Source organism: Mus musculus, chromosome 18 (genome assembly GCF_000001635.26).
Source record: "Mus musculus strain C57BL/6J chromosome 18, GRCm38.p6 C57BL/6J".
NCBI lineage: Eukaryota > Metazoa > Chordata > Mammalia > Rodentia > Muridae > Mus > Mus musculus.
In genome coordinates this window covers 35,418,365-35,440,538 of record NC_000084.6, presented here as the reverse complement: position 1 = coordinate 35,440,538, position 22,174 = coordinate 35,418,365, and the positions used below count along the sequence as shown (strand labels likewise).

At 42.8% G+C, this 22,174-nt stretch overlaps 1 protein-coding gene across 6 annotated transcripts in view; it reads left to right on the top strand.

Moving 5' to 3' along the window:
- Sil1 (endoplasmic reticulum chaperone SIL1 homolog (S. cerevisiae)) overlaps positions 1-22,174 on the top strand; it is a 232,995-nt gene that overhangs the window by 58,852 nt on the left and 151,969 nt on the right. For all 6 annotated transcript variants that reach the window (XM_030250634.1, XM_011247043.3, XM_006526365.4 and 3 more), the window contains one exon: positions 2,159-2,272. In XM_030250634.1, coding sequence (XP_030106494.1) covers positions 2,168-2,272 — 105 coding nt within the window. In that variant the 5' untranslated portion in view covers positions 2,159-2,167. The remainder of the gene's footprint in view (positions 1-2,158; positions 2,273-22,174) is intronic.

The following is a 22,174-nucleotide window of genomic DNA, read 5'->3' as shown; positions in this document are numbered from 1 at the left end:
GGACAGGTACCTGCTCAGAACAGTGCAGTTGCTGTGGACCCCTTCTCTGTCTCAGTGTGATTGGTGCCCCCAGGAAGCCAGGATGCTGGGAGGAACTTGTGTGGCACTCAGCAGTTCCATTTTGTGATTAAAAAAAAAAAAATGGAGAGGGAGACTGGCAGAAAGCAAAAGCTGTTGCTGCTGGGTGAATGTAGCAGCTATTTTTAGCCCTAAGCCTTTGCTTTTCCGTTTGGCTGTGCTTTTTTAGCACAGTGCTGGTCCAGCAGGGATGTTTTCTTTCAGGGCTGCAGATGTCCTTAGGGAAGGTTTCTGTCTGCCCCTGGGAAGACATGGGCTGGTCAAAGGGCAATAACTTAAGAGAGTGGGTCCATTTTGCTGCAGTAATGTCACAGAACCAGCAAATCGGAGCAGGGTGGAGCATGGCAGGGGTAGGAGAGAAATGTAAACAGCATAGTCTCAGATACACAGAAATACTCCTCTGTAGCTGATTCAGTCACTTCGCTGCACGGGACTGGAGAGAGCTGCATCAGGCTGATGTTCTATGTGAAGCATCTTCCCAGAGTCTGGGCTAACACATTCTGAATCCTTCTGAGCTTCGTGTCACTCTGACTTAGTGTTGTTTCTCTCCCTGCCCCTCCTAGATTATGTGCTAGTTTGAGTAAAGTTGTCTTGATGTCCAACTTTATTACAAATTGTAATTACAGAGACTCTCTATTAAGCATGATTCCCCACTCTCCCTTTCCTTCACCCACTTGCAGACAGACAGATGCTCCTTCCTTCCCTTATGATTTCTAGATACTTTATGAAGGTCAAATCACATTATATATGTCCTTTTCTATGTGGCCATTTCACTTGATGTTATGTTCTGGGGCTTTGTGTTCCAGTATGTACCCAATTTCAATCTTTTTATATGACTGGTTAATAGTCTGTGTGTGTGTGTGTATAGTAGATTTAAATTTTTTGTTTCTTTTTTGACAAGATCTTACATGTGCAGTCTGGTGTTTGTTTGTTTGTTTTTTGAGACAGGGTTTCTCTTTGTAGTCTTGGCTGCCCTGGAACTCACTTTATAGACCAGGCTGGCCTCGAACTCAGAAATCCGCCTCTGCCTCCTGAGTGCTGGGATTAAAGGCGTGTGTCACCACGCCCGGCTGTTGCAGTCTGGTTTTGAACTCATAGTTAAGGCTGGCTTTGATGTCCTGATCCTTCTGATTGTACCTCCCAACTGCTGGAGTTACAGGTTTGCAGCACTGTGCCTGGCTAAATCTCTTTATCTGTTGTTGAGCACTTGGGTTAGCTCTACTGTAGGTGTACTCCTGGCTGTAGAACAGTTTTATCTGTCACTTTTTGTTTTGTTTTGCTTTAAAGACATGGTCTCACTATGTAGTCCAGGATGGCATTAAATTCTTGATCCTCCTATCTGGCTTAAAAGCAGAATTTTTGTTTGTTTGTTTGTTATTTGTTTTGTTTTAGGTTTAATTTATTTTAACCACGTGTACTAATGTATCAGTGTGTGTATATGTGACATGGGAACTGCAGAGAACACCATGTGATTTGATAGAATCACATTGAATTTGTATGTTGTTTTGGTTAGGATTGTCATTTAACAATATTGTCTCTAACCCATGAATATAGGACATCTTTCTGCCCTTATGCTTTAAAACTGTTAATATCTACAAATAATTATGCCGTGATTTGTTTGGTCATTTAAAGAGCAGTGCAGAAGATTTTGTGGCTTGGAAATGTTGAGCTTTGCTGCGGGATGCTGATGCTATCTGTTGTCAGCTGTGATAATAATGGGTATGGTTAAAAGAGGGTGCTACAGATACTGATATGGACCTGGTCCTGATTCTGTTCACATGTAGTTCAGGTGCATAATTTCCTTCTTTTCCACCATGACCAGTAGCACTATCTATAAGCCCAGATACTGTCAGAGGGGAAGGAAGGGCCAGGGTTGTTATGCACATGCATTTCTAACCAGGGCCAAACCCGAGTGATGAGAGGTGGGAGCTGCAGAGATTTATGTAGCAGCAGTAGAAGGCCTATTGCACTTCTGTACAGGAGCTGTCTGACATTTGTGGAGTAAGCACTGTTATGGGAACCATGATGGTGGGGAAGAAACCAAGCCCTGACCTTCTGTTTTCTGTGCTTGTACCCTCAGGTCCTGGTTATGGCTCCTCAGCACCTGCCTTCAACTAGGATGGCCTCTCCAGGAATGCTGCTGGGGCTGCTGTTGACTTCCTGTTTAACTCTCTGCCTCAGCTGTCAGAACTCAGTAAGTGTCTTCCTATAGATTAGAGCCTGCAGGAGGAGGCCTGAGTCAGCACCGTTGTCCCCAAGACCACTGTGGGATGGGCTAGGTTTAGAGTTTTCTGTTTTATGGGAACAGTTTTCTCATTTCCAATTCCTTTAGTTCCTGTTTAAAGGTAATGGCAGTTTCCCTTTGAGGAGACAATGGAGATAACAATGATGATAATAAAGTAATAATAACTTCCCATGCACCAAGCACTGAATGAAATGTTTTGTTTTGTTTTTCAAGACAGGGTTTCTCTGTGTAGCCCTGGCTGTCCTGGAACTCACTCTGTAGACCAGGCTGGCCTCGAACTCAGAAATCTGCCTGCCTCTGCCTCCCAAGTGCTGGGATTAAAGGTGTGAGCCACCACACCCGGCTATGAAATGGTTTATGTGTATTCTTTTTTAAAATAATAATTTATGTGCATTGGTGTTTAGTCTGCATGTAAATCTGTGTGAGGGTATCCAGTCTTGGAGTTACAGACAGTTGTAAGATGCCATGTGGGTGCTGGCTGTTCTGTTAGCCAGTGCTCTCAACTGCTGAGCCATATCCTCTGCCCTCTTATGTGTATTTTTTTTTTTTTTTTTTTTTTTGAGACAGGCTTTCTCTGTATAGCCCTGGCTGTCCTGGAACTTACTTTGTAGACCAGGCTGGCCTTGAACTCAGAACTCCGCCTGCCTCTGCCTCCCAAGTGCTGGGATTAAAGGCGTGCAACACCACCGCCCAGCCTGAAGTACTTTTGTCAGAATCACCACTATGTGGAGAAAAGCTGGGGGAAGTCAGGGTTATCCTGGCAGCTCCCAAACAGACTGCTCCTTCCTTTCCTTCGTCCTTGTCTTCTGTCCAGAGATTATGTCTCCTTTTCTTGTTCTTCTCGGGCCTGTCCTGGTTAACTTAGACCGCATTGTTCAGAGCTGCAGTGTTTGTCACAGGTAGATAGAGATTGCCAAAAGAAGCCTGGCTTGCCCGCAGCACATTAAACCCTTTCCCCCGGGGTGTCTCCACAGCAATAGACTGCTCTTGACCAGCTAGCTCTCAGTATCTCCCCTACAGTTTTACCTTCCCTGGCCACCTTTCCCAATCCCCCAGGGCTCTTACTAAAAGTTGGGTAAAGCTTTGGAAGAGAGGCCCTTGAAGTGCAAATGACAATTGTGATGAATTCTATAACAACCCAGCTCAGCTAAGGTTCACCTCTGGCTCCAAGCTTCCACCTTTTCTATGAAGTGATTTGTTTCCCCAACCTCACTTGCTTAGTAGAGTGGAGAATGTACAGATAGGAGTCACGAATCCTTTTGAGCTTTTGATGTTCATTCTCTGACAGATCCTGTTGGTCCTGATCTGCAACCCCCTCCACATGCTCGCTCGCTCTTTCTCTCTTTCTCTTTCTCTTTCTCTTTCTCTTTCTCTTTCTCTTTCTCTTTCTCTTTCTCTTTCTCTTTCTCTTTCTCTTTCTCTTTCTCTTTCTCTTTCTTTCTTTCTTTCTTTCTTTCTTTCTTTCTTTCTTTCTTTCTTTCCCTCCCTCCCTCCCTCCTTCCCTCCCTCCCTCCCTCCCTCCTTCCCTCCCTGTCTTCCTTTCTCCTCCTCCTCCTCCTCCTCCTTTTCTTCTTTGGCTTTTCAAGGACAATGGGAATGGAATCCCAGGATTCCTGGGGATAGGACTAGTTACAACATGATGTCTCTGACATAGCTTATAATAAAAATTACCCAGAAAGGCACCCAAGAGTCTTGAGGGATCAGACATGTGTCCCCTTCTCAACTTAGAGCTCAGGAGGATCCCTGTGTTCCCTGTTGAGAGCTAAAGCAGATGCACAATTAACAAAGCATGCTGATGAATTTACTTAAGGACTGTGTGTTAGCAAGTCCCCTTTGGATAATAGTCTAACCAAATAGATGAGCTTTCAGAACCGTAATTATTCTGGCCCATTTATATTAGCTCTATTGAGTCTAGTCTCAGAAAAATGTTAATACCGACTCTCATCAAGAGAAGCTGCTTTTATCCTTGTCTGTTCCTAAACTGTGTCTGTTTGTCATAATCTCTCATCATGTGCTAAGAGCAGTAGGAGTTAAAGCATCTTTTCTCTCATATCATAAAAGTGCTGCCCCGATGGCATTTAAAATCCAAATTATGCAGCCAGCCAGTCACCTTGCTGGTATTATAAATGGAATCAGTGCTTATGACCCTTTCTTCAGAGCCTGGAGTCCAAGCAGTGTTCTTGCTGAACTGGAATTGTCCTGCTTGAAGGCATTTGTGTTGGTTGATACCTACCCACGGCAGGATATCTGTGCGTATCTGTGTGATCTGGGAAGACTTCCCTACCCAGCACCTGATGTCATACTCCCTTGTGGGAGTATTTAATATTCGATGTCATCTTGACAGGCTTGAGGGTTGCCTAGGAGACAAATGTCTGGGCATGTCCGTGAAGGAGTTTGTAGATGGGTTAATTGAGGTGGGAAGACCTGCTCTAGCAGCTGGTGACAGCATTCTGAGTTGGGATCCTGGACTACATGGAGAGGAGAAGGCAAGCTGGACCAATATTCATACCTCTCTGCTCCTTGACTGAGGATGCCAGGAAGTACTTAGCCTAGGCTCTTGCATGCCTTTCCCCACAAAGGACACCCTTCCCCCTTTTAATGTGCATTGGTATTTGGTCTGCATGTATATCTGTATGAGGGTTTTGGATCCACTGGAACTTGAGTTATAGACACTTGTGAACTGGTCCTCTGGAAGAGCAGCCAGTGTGCTCAGCCACTGAGCCATCTCCTTCCCTTACTGTATCCCTTTTTAAGACACTAGCCAAAGTAACCGTTTCTTCCTAAAGTGGCTTTTATCAGATATTTTGTTATAGCATCCAGAAGTGTTAAATTGGATGCCACATCATAAGAGGAGGATAAGGGCTGAAGGGACTGTGCCTGTGAGGTTCTTGTCTGCTAAGATGCTGTGAGTGGGTGGGGAGGCTGTGGAGCTTAGTGAGACGAACACAGCCCTTATGTTCTCTTTTGTGACCATGTCTGAGGTTTGTTTCCTCATCTGAGAGACTCGTTGCTATCTCCTTCACAAATTTTTATTGAGATTAAATATGATTGAATAGGTAAATACCAGCACTAGTACAATATGGCAAATAAATACCAGATGTTGTTTTTAGTATGGGAGTATGGATTCCAGTGGTTAATTTTTCAAAGGAGGGTTGTAATATGCTACCCTAGAAGTCTCTCTATGTCACAGTGTTGTTGACACAAAAGCCCACAGCTCTCATCTTAAAGGGAATAAGAAATAGCTTATTTGGGAAGCATTTTGAGTGACCATGATCTATAAACACAGATTTTGCTTACCCAAAATATTCCATGTTCCAACATGGCAGCAGTTTCATAAAGTGTTTACAGATCATAAATCAAGGCGAGTGAGTCTATCAGAGATGAAGCTACATCAAGATGGGTGAAGCTTTCTATAGGCTCAAGATGCTATCTGAGGACACTACCAAGAATGTCCTCAGACTGGTAGAAGAAGGTAGTTGTTTGTTGGGTCAGTAGATTCTAAAAGTTTTTTTTATCTATTGTCACAGGATGCTCTGATGTGTGTGTGTCTGTGTGTGTGTGTGTGTGTGGCATGCGGAGCATGGCTGTTCTGGAGGACCAGATCTTAGCCCAAGAGAAGGTAATTAGGCTCTGGACCTGTGACATTCCAGTCTCTCCACAGTACTAAAATTCTAATCAGCCAGTCAGTTTCTGCAGACAGAGATTCCTCCTGGGAATTTTTGTTCACAGCCAGATACATCTTCTTTTCAGAACTTTCTGTTCACAGTGTCTACCATCTATGATTAGGGTTTATTCATTCTCTTTGATCTTAAAGGTTTGATTTAGCCTTTAAAACTATCTGACGCAACTACAAGCACCAGAAAGTGTGTATGGCTGGTTAATCTGTTTGTCAGCTAACACCTCTGTTGGGAGTTCTTGCTAGTCAGAAGAGAGGACATTGATATTTGGAATGATGTGATAAGGAGGAGAGAGTGTTATGTTCTAGCATGGAAAGGAGCCATGAGAAGCCAGCTGTGAGTGCTGGAACACAAGATTTATTTTAGAGTTGACCAAGAGCAACCCGCCTCTCTCATCTTTTAGTCAGGACACTGTTCTGCTCTCCTCAGCCCCCGGAACTGTGGTTTTTCTCACCTGGCCCGTGAGCATCTGCTTGGGAAGAGGGATATGCTGGTACATATATCAAAGTGGCCTCTTGTCCCAGCTTTACTTCCTTAGCATTCAGGGTACCACCATTAACTAAGATCTTTAACTAGGAAATAGAAAAGTGAGTCTGATTTCACACGTGAGTTTCAGAGTCATGCTGTCCAGAATGTAGGTCCTTGCTCTTCTGAGCAGTGAGATTGTGAGTAGGCCTTATCCTTCATCTCATCTGTACAGTGGGGATAGTCTGTCCCTCACAAGTGAGGCTCCGATGAATCGAATCATGGGAAGCAATTTAACCAGGCCATGATTATTGTAACCCCATTCTTATGATGCTGTTTCTCCACAAAAATCTCTTCTCGATTCTCTTTTGAATTTACTGTCCAGTCTGGGATGTTGATGCCACTGACTTTCTGTGATTCCTGGGAGGATAATCTAGTCACTCAGAGCCAGATCTGGTGAACAGAGAGAACAGATTGAACACAAGAGCACCGGTTTTATGTCATTTTCCACTAAAGTCTGAGATTTCTTAAAATCTGATTCAAAGATGATACTAAGAAATGATGTTTAAAAAAAAAAAAGTTGAGCAAAAAGGACTGTTGAAAATGTTAGGCCCCTTAGGGCTTAAAGGCTGTTGCTTCTTTCTGTGGGTGCATTTTATTCTTAATCAATGCAGTCCTCATACACATTTATGAGGTGTAGTACATGTATAAAATGTGTAACCACCAGGCTAGGTGATTGCCCAATTTCTAACCCTAGATGTTTATCATTTCTTCAGTTCAGGAACGTTCAAACTTTTCTCTACTAGCTAATTTGAAATACCCAGTTGACTGTTATCAAACAGATTGTGTTTCTCTGTTATTGGACTTCATCTAACAGCACCTGTATCCACTAATCATCTTTCCATCCCAAGTGCCTCCTTTGTTCCCTATCATGAAAGTAACTGACTAGCCTCAATGTGATTAAGAACATGTGGTTTTTCTGTGTGGTCTAGGGATGTAGTTTGGTGGTTCAGCACTCGCCTAGCCTTGGGTTTGTTTCCTGGTACCACCTAAAAATATAAAACAATCCTTCTGTGCCTGGCTAATGTCACATAACAAAGTGTCCTCCAGGCAGTCCCATCAAGCTGTTGAAGATGTGTCTATTGTATATGTGCCAGTTATTTATTTATTATTTTCACTGTCGATCCACTGTTGGGCATCTGGGTTGGTTTGTATCTTAGTGGTTGTGAGTAGTGCTATAGGAAATGTAAGTAGTGCAGTAATTTCTTTGTCATACTGATTTCAGTTCTGTGTACATGGTCAGTAGTATGACTGATAGACTCTGTGTCAGTAAACCCTTAACTGTTTTTGATAATGACTACACTAATTTATATTGCTACCAACTGGGTGTAAAAATTACCTCTTTGTATATCCTCACCAGCATCTTTGTATGTGTTTTCTTCATAATAGCCATTCTGACTCAGTAGAATGATAACTTGCTGTTTTTATTTGTATTTTGCTAATGGTGTTGCTGTTGCTTTAGGCATCTTATGGAAGAGTCTGTTGGGAGTTTTCACTTTCAGAGGGTCAGAATCCATGACCATCATGGCAGGAAGTATGGCAGTGTGCAGGTAGGCATGGTGCTGGAACAGTAGCTGATAACTTATATTATCTTGACCTATAAGCATGAGAGGCAGAGACAGGAACGGGGGTGGGGGTGGGGGGGAGACTGAGAGACTTAGTCACTGTTCTATTGCTATGAAGAAACACTATGACCAAGGCAACTCTTATTAAAGGAAATATTTAATTGGGGGCTTACTACAGTTTCGGATGGTCAGTCTGTTATCACGTTGGGAGCATGGTGGCACACACGGTGCTGGAACAGTAGCTGAGAGCTCCTGATCAAAAGGCAGAGGGAGAAAGCAGAGAGACTTTGAGGTCTCAAAAGTGTACTCCCAGTGACACATTCCTCTAACAAGGCCAAACCTACTCTAACAAAGCCACACCTCCTTAGCCTGATGACTAATCATTCAAATTTATGAGCCTGGGGGTGGGGGTGGGGGTGGGGGCTGGTATTATTCAAACCTTATAGAGACTGGAAATGGATTGAGAAAACTTAAAGCCTGCCCTCAATGACACACCTCCTCCAACAAGACCACACTTCCTAATGCTTCCCAAACAGTTCCACCAACTGGCACCAAACATTCAAACACAAGAGCCTGTGAACTTCCATTCTTAGCAGCACAATGATACCGAATATTTTTCACATACTTGTTAGCTATGTCTAAACTGTGTCTGTCCAGGGCTTTGTGCACAGCAGGTAGGTGCCCTGTTACTGAACAATACTGGAGATGAAATCTAGGGTCCTCATATATGTTAGCTAAGCATTCCACTATGGAACTACAAGCTCCATGTAGCCATTGAGTTTTTTCATGTTGGTTTGTCTGGTCTCTTTATATATTCTGGTTAGTAATCTCTTGGTGACTAAGAATCTTGCAAATGTTTTTCTCCAGTTCTTTACATTTTTTTAAAAATTATTACTGTATTTATGATGTTGTCTGTGGGGACACATCTATAGAGAGTGCATACACTCAGTACAACTTAGTTGATCCTTTGTATGGTTCCTAGGGGTGCTGCAAGTACTTTAACAACTGGATTATCTTTATGGCTCTATTTATCTCATTCTTGAAACGTCTTTTCTGAGGTTATGCTGTGTAGAAAGTGTATACCAGTGATGGAGTTTTGTGTTTGGGGATCATGTAAAATACAAAAGCCCTTTGCGCAGTCCAATGTCCTCATGCACTCCCCCTATGATTTTGTTTATAGTTTCTTATGTTGTTTTTTCTCCCTCTCTCTTTTCCCCCTCCGATTTCTCTTTTCTTTTTAATATGGTCTCTTGTATCCTGGCTGTTTTCCAACTCCTTGTGTAGCTGAGGATGACCTTGAACTCCTGATCCTCCTGCTTCCACCCTTAATGCTGGGATTACAGCTGTGTGCTGCCATGTCCAGTTTATGTGGTGATGGGAGCTCAACCCAGGCCAGCACACATTTGGATCGCAGCAGAGGCACAGCCCAGCAGCCCTGATAGCTTTGTTTTCTTTGTTCAGGATTGTGTTCATGGGGTTCCACAGTTCCACATGAGTTTTTTTGGTTTTTTGTTTTTTTGTTTTTTGCGTTTCTCTGTGTAGCTCTAATTATCCTGGAGCTTGCTTTGTAGGCCAGGCTGGCCTTGAACTCAGAGATTCTGGCTGCTTCTACTTTTCCAAGTACTGGGATAAAATCATGTGCCACCATGGCTGACTGAGTTCCACACAAAGTTTTGCAATTAATTTCCTCCTATTTATCTGTTTATTTTGAGTGTGTATATGTGTGCTTCCTAACACATAGAAGTCAGGAAAACTTTCAGGGGTCGCCTGTCTCCACCACGTGAGTCCTGGGGATTGAACTCCTGCTGTAGGCTTGGTGATGAGCATACTTACCTGCTGAGCCAGCCAGCCCGCACAAATTTTAAACAAATTTTACCAGGCCTTCTAAAAACTAATTGAGTAAAATTACTCAACTCTGTAGATCTTTCTGTGGTATGGGCTGTTGGTAAGCCTGACCTATGAATGTAAGCGACTTTCTATTTTCTTGGGGGGGAGATAACCTACTCTGCATGTGCGTGAGAAAGGGGGGGGAGGGAGGAGAGAGAGAGGTTGTTAAGTGCTCTTATATAGAAAATCACATCGTTTGCAAACAAGTAATTTGACCTTTTTTTTGATGTCCTTTATTTTTCGCTTTGTTCCAGATTTGTGAATAAACAATTCCAGCTTTCTGCTGCAGCATGCTGTTAACTGTGGATTTACTGTGTGCAAGTCTGTTTTAGATTTTTTAATCTAAGCACCACTGAATCTTATTAAACGTGGTTTTTGGGTTGTTTGTTTGTTTGGTATCTGTTGAGATGCTCATGTGGTTTTGTCCTCAGTTTTGTTGATGTGATTAATTATGTTTATTTGTGTATGTGTGTTGAGCCATGCTTGTACCTGTGGAATAAATCTTATTTGATAACCTGCCTAGGAAGTAATTTCTTTTTATCCACCATGGAATCTGAGGATCTAACTCAGCTCTTGTGGGCAAATGCTTTTACTCACTGATCAATCTCAATAGCCCAGTAGGGTTTGTTCGTTCTTAATTTTTATTGTTTTTTGTTTTTGTTTTGTTTTGTTTTGTTTTTGATACATTGTTGGGTTTGATTTGCCATTATTTTGTTAAGAATTTTCACATTTATGCCATCACCTATATTGGTCTCTAGTTTCATTGGATTGTTGTGTTCTTATCCAGTTTTAATATTTAAAATAGGAGCTGGTGAGATGGCTCAGTGGGTAAGAGCACCCGACTGCTCTTCCGAAGGTCCAGAGTTCAAATCCCAGCAACCACATGGTGGCTCACAACCATCCGTAACGAGATCTGATGCCCTCTTCTGGAGTGTCTGAAGACAGCTACAGTGTACTTACATATAATCAATAAATAAATTATTAAAAAAGAAAAAAAATATTTAAAATAATGCTGACCTAATAGAATGACTTGGGCAGGGGGATTCTGAACCAGACAATTCTTTGGAATAGTTTGATGATTGGTCATAGTGTGTTGAAGGTTTGGTAACCTATACCATGGAGCCTTCTGGTCCTATGTGAAAATGACCTTTATTCTCCAGAAATAATTGTCCTCTCCAAGGCTTACTGCCTCCATCTGCAAACCTAGGCCTAGTTCTAGAAGCTTCTATACACCATAGAATCAATTGTATCTAGAATGTTTTCAGCCTCTGAGACTTACTGCTGAATAAACTCACCTTTTCTTTCTGAACTCTAGCTGGCTGGTTCAACTCAGCTATTCTGGCTCAAACCCCTCTCCCAGCTGACTGACTCGATCTGGCTTCTCTCTCTGCCTCTTCTGAATTGCTCTACTTGGTCTCAAACTAACTCTGGCAATCTGTTTTAATCTTCTGGCTCCTTCTTATTCTCTGACTCATTCTGTCTTCACCTTTGTCTAACTTGTCTTTAACCTGTCTCTGTAAAACTCTCCTGGTGAAACTGCTTCCTCCCCTCCCCACTTGCAACTCTCTCTTAAGTAGCTTCCCTTTATTCTCTCTTCTTGTTAGAGTTGGGCATATTCTATTCTGTCAAATCTTTCTGATTCATCACTTTGTCTGCCACCCAAAACTAGACATCATTTTTAAACATGGCTTCTTTTTCCTACAGTCTAATTTTACCTTCATTGTTTGGGATTAAAGCTGTGTACTAAGGGTATGTCTGTTTTCCAACCAGAGGGATGTGCCAAGGACTGAACCACACCACAACTAGAAACATACTTTTTGTTATTTTTGTTCTGTTTTGTTTTCTAATTAAATAACAATCTCAGGATTCACAGTGTGGTCAAATATCCTGCAATGCCTATGCTTGTTTTTTTGTTTTGTTTTTTGTTATTTTTTCCTTTTTTGGTTTTTGGAGACAGGGTTTCTCTGTGTAGCCCTGGCTGTCCTGGAACTCACTCTGTAGACCAGGCTGGCTTTGAACTCAGAAATCCGCCTGCCTCTGCCTCCTGAGTACTGGGATCAAAGATGTGTGCTACCACCACCTGGCTAATATTCCCCCTTTTAAAATCTCTCATTTTATTTCTTTTATCTTTTATCACTAATCATGTTTGGTGTGCACAAATTACTTGATAATTTGTTTAAGTCTAAACAAAAGAAAAGAAGGAAATTGTGTTTTGAATGATGATTCTAGGGGCTTTGGATCCATTGACAGGGATGGATGGCCTAATGGAGTAGACGTGGTGGTCAGAACATGTGGAGTGACTGTGGGGACAGGAACAAGCAGTGGAAGCTAGTGGCATTGTGGAGGAGAGGAGGTATCAGAAAAAGAGGTGTGACAACCAGAGTTTGTGGCCTCCAGAGGCCTTTTCCTAGTGACTTGTTTGTTTAGTAGAACCTCATCTCATAAATGTTCCTGTGCCTTTAAAATAGTACAGTGAACTAGGAAACAGATGCTCAAAACATGAGCTTATTGAGGAAACTTCAGATTAAACCATAACATTTGTGATTAGTCTAGCTAACATTCTAACTAACTAACTCAGAGCTGGGCACAGTGGCATGCATCTGTAACCTCAGTGCCTGGGAGGCAGAGGTGTTTCAAGTCCAGTCTTGGCTACTTAGTGAGCTCACTACCAGCTTGGGCTATGTGGGATCAAGTCTTATAAAACCAACCAACAGAAAAACCAACCACAACTCTTTACTGATATTTTGTTTTTCTTCTTCAGATTTTTTTTTTTTTTTAAATCTTAAATCTCTGGTCTGGTCTGGTCTGGTCTTGTTTTCCTTACCTTCTACCACCTATGGGTTCGACTAGTTCTTGAGTAGTAAGCTATACTAATGAAGGTAAAAATTGAGTTAAATTATACTTGTTTAAAGTCTTCTCATTTATTTATTTATTTATTTATTTATTTTTGGGTTTTTTGAGACAGGGTTTCACTGTGTAGCCCTGGCTGTCCTGGAACTTACTTTGTAGACCAGGCTGGCCTCGAACTCAAATCTGCCTGCCTCTGCCTCCCAAGTGCTGGGATTAAAGACGTGCGCCACCACCGCCCAGCTTTGCTTTGCTTTCCTTCCCTTTCCCTTTCCCTTTCCCTCTCCCTCTCCCTCTCCCTCTCCCTCTCCCTCTCCCTCTCCCTCTCCCTCTCCCTCTCCTTTTCCCTCTCTCTTTCTCTCTCTCTCACTTTCTCTCTCTCTCTCTCTTCCTTCCTTCCTTCCTTCCTTCCTTCCTTCCTTCCTTCCTTCCTTCCTTCCTTTTTGAAGGTTGCTGTAAACTTCCCTCATAGTATCACAAAGGTTTTGATATGTCATGGTTTGATTCCATTTGTTTCAAGAAGTTTTGTTGTTTATTTAGTTTTGGAGATAGTTCTGGAGTAGCCTTGAAATCACTGTGCAGTTGAGGAAGATCTTGATGTGCTGATCCTCCTGACTCTGACTTCTAAGTGCTGGTTTACAGGTGCTTATTGTTACATTTGGATCAAGAAAATTTGATTTAAAACATCATCATTGACCTGCTGTTTATTTAGAATAATATTAATTTCCTCCCATGTATTTGTAGAAGTTCTTCTAAATTTTTTATCGTATTTATTTATTGTATGTGTGTGTGCACATGAGTGCATGCGCGCGCGCGTGTGTGTGTGTGTGTGCGCGTGTGTGTGTGTGTGTGTGTGTGGGTATGTGTGTGTGCTTAGCATGGTGTGAGCCTACAGTGACTTGTGGGAGTCAGTTCTTTCTTTCCACCATGTGAGTTCCAGGGCTTGAATATAAAGTAGTCAGGTTTGGTGCAAGTGCCTTTGCCTGCTGAGCTACATTGGTGTGACCCCTTTTATACAATTTCTAAAGTCCCTCTATAGATTGCTTGTTTTATTCAATTGTGAGCAGAAAAAAAATACAGGTCTTTTCAGGTGTAGTTCTTATAATCTTTTTTTTTTAAAGACTTGTAGTCTAACATATAATCTATCCAGAATAAAATTCCATGTTCTGAGAAGAAAAGTGTATATACTGAAACTGTTAGATGAAGTGTCCTGTAATTATCTGTTAAATTGGCCTATAGTATAATTCAACTCCAGTATTTTTTCCTTGATTGCCTATTATCTTTCCTTTGATGAAAGTGGGTATTAAGTCCCTATGATTATGCATGAGAGCCTGCTTTGTACAATTGGATGTTCCAGCATTGGGTCTATATACATTTATACATGCTATTTCATCTTGCTGAATTAATCCGTTTATTATTATATGATGACCTTATTTGTGTTTTCAAGTGCTTTATTTTATCTAATACCTGTGCAGCTACTCTTGCTCCTTTTTCTTCCTGTTTGCATGATATTTTTCCTCCATCTCTCCACGTTCAGTCTATGTCCATGTTATGTTACTGGTGGAATGAGTTTCTTGTAGGCAGCAGTCTCATTTTTTACTCCATTCAACTTGTTGGTATATTTTGACTGAGGAATTTAATTCAACAGGATAGGTTGCGTTGGCTTTGGTTCTAAATGAGTACTTGAGAGCATGTAGCTTCTTCAGCTATAATGCATGTAAATGATGTCTGTGGCATGCTCATAGCCTCAGCTGCAGCAGGGGTTGTTGGGTTGCGCCTACGTTCTCTTAGGTGGATTTGCTAGCAGCTCTGGGTGTAGTGTATTTGTTTGTGGGTGTGGGATCCCTGCTAATTTCTACAGGTCATATGAGGGTTTAGCTACTCGAGAGGGCCAGCACATATAAAGCATCGCAGCAGAGCCATGATTCCTGTCTATTTGCAAGGACCATGTGTCTGAGCACTCCACAGGGGCTGGATTGCACTTAGTGGATCCAGAGGGTTATTTGTATGTGACCAAAGGTTGTATTACAGGCAGTGTTTCAAAGGACCATCTGCCTAAGGTAGGTTCTGTGTACTTCTCAGGGCCCCCAGTAGGCAGAGATTCTGAGAATGCTCAGCCTGGTTGCTTCTTGGCTACAGGAAGATGGATAGGACCACTGATCTGTTCCCTTAGGAGCTTCATTAGCTACCTTGCTCAATGCCGGGGTGGCTGTCCAGCTGCTTCTCAGGAGCCTAACTGGGGAAAGCCTGTGTGAAGGAAGCACAGGAGCTTTCTTAGTGCTAGCTCAGTGCTAGCTCCTGAGACTGGGCTCAGGACCTGTGACAGCCACAGGCTTTTCCAGCAGGAACTGCTTCTGGTGTAAATGGCCTTACGGAGAACTGTTGGGTTCTCCTGCTAGCTCTTTCTCCACCAAGTACTTCAAGTTGATTTTAAGTGAACTGTGTAAACTTTGTTCCCTTCTTATTAAGACCATGTGTTTTAGTTAGGGTATTAGTGCTGTGAATAGACACCAGGACCAAGGCAAGTCTTATAAGGTCAGCATTTAATTGGGGCTGGCTTACAGGTTCAGAGGTTTAGTTCATTATCAAGGTTGGAGCATGGCACCATTCAGGCAGGCATGGTGCAGGAGAAGCTGAGAGTTCTACATCTTCATCTGAAGGCTGCTAGGAGAAGACTGACTTTCAGGCAACTAGGAAGGTCTTAAAGCCCACGCCCACAGTGACACACTTCTTCTGACAAGGCCACACCTCCTAATAGTGCCATTCCCTGGGCCAAGCATATTCAAACCACCACACCACAATTGATCTGTATTCTTTATGATGTCTCTGCCACATCCCTACCACACCCAAGTGCTGTGCTTCAAATACTATGCAAACATGATTGTTTTCTCTGTTTTGGTCTGTTTTTATGGAGGAAACCATGTCAGGTACCTGCAGCAGCTTTGTTGTTGGATGGACCTAATCTGTTAGCTTTGTTAATGAAATCCAGAAAAAGAAGCTTTTCCTGTCTCCCCAGTCATCAGCATGAACTCTCCTACCCCTGTCTGGGTTTTGAAGAGCATTAAATGGCATGTTCTTCCAAATTACACCATTTCCTCCAAGTTGCAGCATTTGCCTGTAGAGTGGAAGGTGTGGTAGGTAGGAGGCAAACAAAAGGTCATACATCCAGGAAGTACAAACACTTGGAATGTTCTTGGGGAACCTTGCAAGTGTACAAAGGAGTAAACACTGCAGGGGTGGTGCATGTGGGTGGACAAGAAGCAGCCACACTGCAGGAAGACCCTGGGACTGTGGAGCTGCATCCAGGCTTATGGACAAAATGCCAGGGTTGTCAGTGTGGGCTTTCTGGTGACAAAGCTGCTTCTGAGCTATCCCTGCTCCTTGTAAGTAATTTCTCCTTTATTTCTGTTAGTAACCTTATTAACATTTTTATTGGGTCACCAAATTGGACTTTGGTGCTGTAATAACTGGGTTCCTTTTCTGGCACTAGTAGACCATTGTGTTGCATCTCCCCAAGAAAAATCTGCCATACAGTAAAGGACTTCTTGCTTCTCTAGGTGTGATGGTTTGTATATGCTTGGCCCAGGGAGTAGCACTATTTGGGGATATGGCCTTGCTGGAGTAGGTGTAGCCTAGTTGGAGTAGGCATATCACTGTGAGTATGGGCTTTAAGACCCTCATCTCAGCTGCCTGGAAGCCAGTTTTCTCCTAGCAGCCTTCTGATAAAGATGTAGAATTCTCAGCTACTGCTGCACCATGCCTGCCTGTATGCTGCCATACTCCTACCTTGATGATAATGGACTGAACCTCTGAACCTGTAAGCCAGCCTCAATTAAATGTTGTCCTTATAAGAGTTGCCTTGGTCATGGTGTCTGTTCACAGCAGTAAAACCCTGACTAAGACAGATGTTGGTACCAAGGATTGCTGTGATAGGCCTGACCATGCTTGTATTGGGAAGAATGTGGATTTTGGGACTCCCTGATTTGGAAAGCAATGGAATGCTTTAAGTAGGGCTTAATGGGCCATCCTAGTAGGAATATGGAAGACTTGGTTGCTGAGAGTGATTTAAATTGTACAGACCTGGCCCAAGAACTTTCAGTAGAGAAGACTATCAATATGTGGCCTGGACACTGTTTTTGTGATATTTTGGTGAAGAATGTGGCTGTGTTTTGCACTTGTTTGAATAGTCTGCCTGAGGCTAAGGCAAGGAGATTTAGATTTGCTTTGATAAAGGAAGTCTCAAAACAGCCTGGTATAAATTCTGTTGTGTGGTTACTAAATTTTACTCTTATGAAGAATATTTTAATGAAAACAAGCAAGCTGAGAAAGGAAAAATATAAAATATATGGCTCAAGTATTAACGGGGCAACAGGAAGTAGAATGAAGCTGAATCCTGTATTTTAGGAGTTAACAGATTAAAGGGATGGGATTTGGGGGCAAGATTTCACCCAGCTAAGTTTAGGACCAGGCATGGTGGTACCTACCTTTAATCCCAGGTGACAAAGCCAAGCAGATCTCTGAGTTCAAGGCCAGTCTGGGGCAAAGGAAGTTCTGGTTGAAGAAAAGCTAAGTCCAGGCATGGTAGTACACATGTTTAATCCCAGGAGACAGAGCTGTGCAGATCTCTGAGTTCAAGGTCAGTCACCAAAGCAAGTTCCAGGACAGCCAAGCATAGGCATTAAGGGAGCTGGAAAACAGAAAGCTGGTGATAATGTAATAAAGTCCAGCTCGGCAAGCAGCAGAGCTCCGCAGCATTGGCCATGTGGCTCTATCTTTAGAGTCAAGAATAGAAGGGACTACTGGGACAATTGATGCTGATTAGCTGGAGCTAAGAAACTAGCAGTGATTAAGAAGAGACCAGCATCACTGAGGTGAAATCTTCTGGGAAGTGTTTTCTGAGAGAACAGAGATAGCCAAGGTTGTACCTCATGCTGCAGCTGAACTTGATAACTTGTAAGAACCACCCAGGTGGTACCAGTTTTGAAGGTATGAAGGGGTCACGGAGAGCAGCTGAGGCCTGGCACTGTGAGAGGCCAGGGAAGGTCATTGGTGAAGGTGCAACCTCAGTTGTAGTTGATGGCCCAGGACTGAAGTGGTTGTGCAAAGTAGTTTAGGCTTGAAGAGAGCCTATAAGAGGCTATTGGTGAAGCCTAGTTGCAGCAGAAGACTCCACCAATATATTGGAGATGTCAGTACCATGGGATGATCACCAAGAACAGCAGCAGTGGAGTGGAATCAATCAGAGCCTGGAATGCTACAGAGGACAGAGCTGGAGAAGTGACCCAAGCCCTTTGAAGGAGCCCAGAAGATCATGTGTGGATCCCAGACATTGGAACAAAGAGCTGAAGTTGTCTTGGAGACCCCAAGATATTTAAAGATGTCAGAGCCGTGGGATACCTGCAGAAGAAAGCTGATAACAGGGAGTGGAACCAGCCCAGGAGAAATAAGTTTGTTGCAGTCAACAAAGATGATAAAGGAGTGGAGATCTGAAAACCATTTGACATCAGACATGGAGATGTAGAATTTGGAGTTTGCCCAGCTGGTTTCCTGTCTTACTTTGAGGATTACAGTTAAGTCATTGAATGAATCTTAGAAGAGAATTTGAACTTTAGACTTTTAACATTGTTGAGACTGCTATAGGTTATGGGGACTTTGGAAGTTGGACTAAATGTATTTTGCATTATAGTATGTTTAGATATGGCCCCCATAGGCTCATGTGCTTGAAAAGCTTATGGGAGCCAGGGAATGGAATGTGATGGTTTGTGTATGTTTAGACTAGGGAGTGGCACTATTAGGAGGTATGGCCTTGTCAGAGGAAGTGTGTCCTAGGACATGGGCTTTAAGACCCTCATCTCAGCTGTCTGGAAGCCAGTCTTCTCCTAGCATCCTTTAGATGAAGATGTAGAACTCTCATCTCCTCCTATACCATGCCTGCCTGAATGCTGCCATGCTCCCGACTTGACGATAATTGACTGAACCTCTGAACCTGTAAAGCCGGCCCCAATTAAATGTTGTCCTTATAAGAGTTGCTTTGGTCATGGTATTTGTTCACAGCAGTAAAACCCTAACTAAGACACTAGGTTATGAGACTTATTCTCCTGCTAACTGTCACACATCCTGGAATTACCTCTTGATACACTAAAGCAAAGTTTCAATTTAAAGCTTAGGTGTTTGGTTTGGTCTTCTTAGTAGTCTAAAAATGAGAACAGTTCACATAAAAACCCAGATTTCTGTTTGTGTTCAAGTTGTGTAGCAGGCATGTGCAGCAGAGTGGCAGTTTCTTTAGCAAAGTATGGGTCTCCCTGCTCTCAAGGATTGGCTGAGTTGGTCTAAAAGGGCAATGGGAGATGTCAAACAGTTCGTATGGTGAATGATCACACTGGGGCTGCTTGTCAGTAGGCAGATCAACTTTACTTAGGGTGATTGAAGTTATAAAGTTAGGGGGCCTGAGGATAGGGACTAGGATAGGCAAAGGTCACTGGCTGAGGCCTTAGGGTTCCTGGCATAGCTCATTAGCATGGGGAAGCATTTCTGGAGTCTCAGGTGCTGACTGGACAGGTTTTGTCAGAAGAAAGGACATTGATCCTGTGTGCCATTCTTTAGGTAGAGACCAGTGTGGGAGCTTAGAAAATCCCAGACAAGGTCAGAGAAGGAGAAACTCTGTTAACAAGGAAGTTCCCCACTATTCACTGAGTCCCAGAAGGCTATACAGTCAATGGTAGACTTTGACCTTAATTAGCAGTTTCCCGACCTTGAAGTTCCCCACAGACTCAGTGCTCCCTGTTGTGTTCACCTGGCCCACTTCACTCATCTTCACCTATTTCTGCCTGGCTCCTGGAGGCAGTCATCTACACAGTTCTGAGGAAATGTTTATTAATAGTGTTCTAATCCTGTGGTCTAGCCCTTTGGGCCAGGGGCTAGCCAGCATGGCTTGGTCCTAGCAAACATAGGTTCTGGATACTTAGCAGATAAAGTAGTCTTTATTTATTTATTTATTTATTTATTTTTGGTTTTTCGAGATAGGGTTTCTCTGTGTAGCCCTAGCTGTCCTGAAACTCACTTTGTAGACCAGGCTGGCCTTGAACTCAGAAATCCGCCTGCCTCTGCCTCCTGAGTGCTGGGATTAAAGGCGTGCGCCACCACACCCCACTGTCTTTATTCTTAAATATGATATTGCTACCTATCTGCAGAAGACTCAGGGATTAGGGGTTGTCAAAAGCCCCAAAGTCACACCTGTCTATGATGTATGATTCATTCATTCATTCATTCATTCACTCACTAACTCACACACACACATATACACACACACACACTCATTCAGCTGTTATGAACTAAGTCTTGTGTGCTAGATCCTGGACATACAGTTATTAAAGGTTGGACCCAGTACCTGCCTCAGGAGACTTGGTAGTTGGAAATCCTGGATGGTTACATCCTCCTGACAAGTTCTCCTCTGTAGTCTCACAAACACATCTGCTATTTTGTTCTTAATTCATATACTCATTCTCTCCTCTCTTGTCTCTTATTTCTCCTTCTCTCTATTCCTCTTTCTCTCTCCTTACCATTCTTCCTTTTCCCATTGGCAGGCTCTTATATAGTGTAGGCTGGCCTTACAGTTGCTTATATAACTGAGGCTAGACTTGAGCGCTCCTGACCCTCTTGCTGTCACTTGAGCTCTCAAGTGCTATGCTATGCTTACAGATGTGCACTGTGGGTCACACTCATCATTACACACAGTCTATTTTTCTTTTCTTTAAAAACATTATTTTTATTAATTTTATGTATGTGAATGCTTTGCCTGCATGTATTTCTATGCACAATGTATTTGCAGTGTCCGTGGAAGCCAGAAGCAGGCTCTGGATTCCCTGGAGTTACAGATGGTTGTGAGGTGCCGTGTGGGTGCTGGGAATTGAACCAGGGTCTTCTGGAAGAGTAGGCAGTGCTTTTCACCACTGAGCCATCTCTCCAGCTCCTAACTCCTGCCTTTTGTATTAATTTTTGTGCGGACTTAAAATTGAATAGCTAAGAGGGATTTGAGCTAGGCTGAACTCCTGGGGCACAGAGTGGTCTCCCCTCAACCTGTTCTGAGTGAAGCTGTGCTGTGTAGTTACTCCAAGTTATAACACAGACTTCCCTGACCTAGAAGCATAGACTGCTTTTATAAGTAAGGTGGTGGTGATGATGATGATGATAATGGTGGCAGCGGTGGTGGTGGTGACAGGTACCATGTTCTCAGAGCTAGTGGCTTATAGTATATGAACTAAAGACCTATCCTTCAAAAGTTAAATAACTTGCCCAGAGTCACACAAATGATGGGATTTGAACTTGTGTTGTATGTCAGAGAGCTCCAGTTCTTTACCACTGTGCGTAGTCAGTGTTCTCATTAATCTGTGAAATGACTTAAGAGCAGTCTTTTGCCTAAGATATTTTCTTTTCTGGCTCTTAACAAGGTATGAAATTCTGCCACCTAAATTTCATGCTTTTATTTCTTGTTAAATGTGAGAATTCTTGGAGAGGCTCTGTATTGTCATCAGCAGCACCTTAGCACCTTAACCCTTCCTCTGACAGCTAATTAAAGAGGAGACACTAAGGGACCCAGGCAGGCGAGAGTTCCTTTCTAGTGCTGGGATAGTACTGGAGGGAGTACCTGCATGTTACACTACCCAGGCAGGGTTAGAATTGTTGAGAAATCAAAGTGAGGTTTATGTAAAGTACTCATCGCAGATGTGGCTTAAAGGAAGTCTCTAAGAAATACACGACTAGGGTAGGAGTTGGGAAGTGGATGAAGAGTAATGAAGGGGAGTGGGGTGGCTGGGGTCGCCTCCTGTGTTCCTGTGCTAGTGTGGCTCCTCCTACTATTCCAAAGGCAACTTCCCCAGGATCTTATACACATAAAATAAAAATAAACATTAAATAATAGGGAGAGCAGGAAGAAACAATGAACAACACTTGGTGTTCATGTTCCCAGCCTCCTAAACTCAGAGTGGATTCCATCCTCCTGTCATTGATGTCCGTGGTGTGGGGAGAAGCAAGTTTGGCGAGCAGTTTCCAGCTGGGATATGTTCTTACCTCAGCCCATTTCCACTTGTAACTTTTACTCCATGGTTTGGAATGTTTTAGAACATTTATGCCCTATTGATCTCCAGGGAACTTGCCAGACTACTTGGGAATCAATTAGAACTCAGCCACCAGCATATTTACTTGAGGCAGTTAAACAGAAAGTAAAAACAGTGCTAACCCTCTCCCTAGTATTTTCTTTAACCCCTTCAAGAGAATATGGAATCTTCTGGTGGTGTTCCTGTACGTGTACAAAAATACCGTATATACCCGAAAATATGCTGTGTTCACTTAAC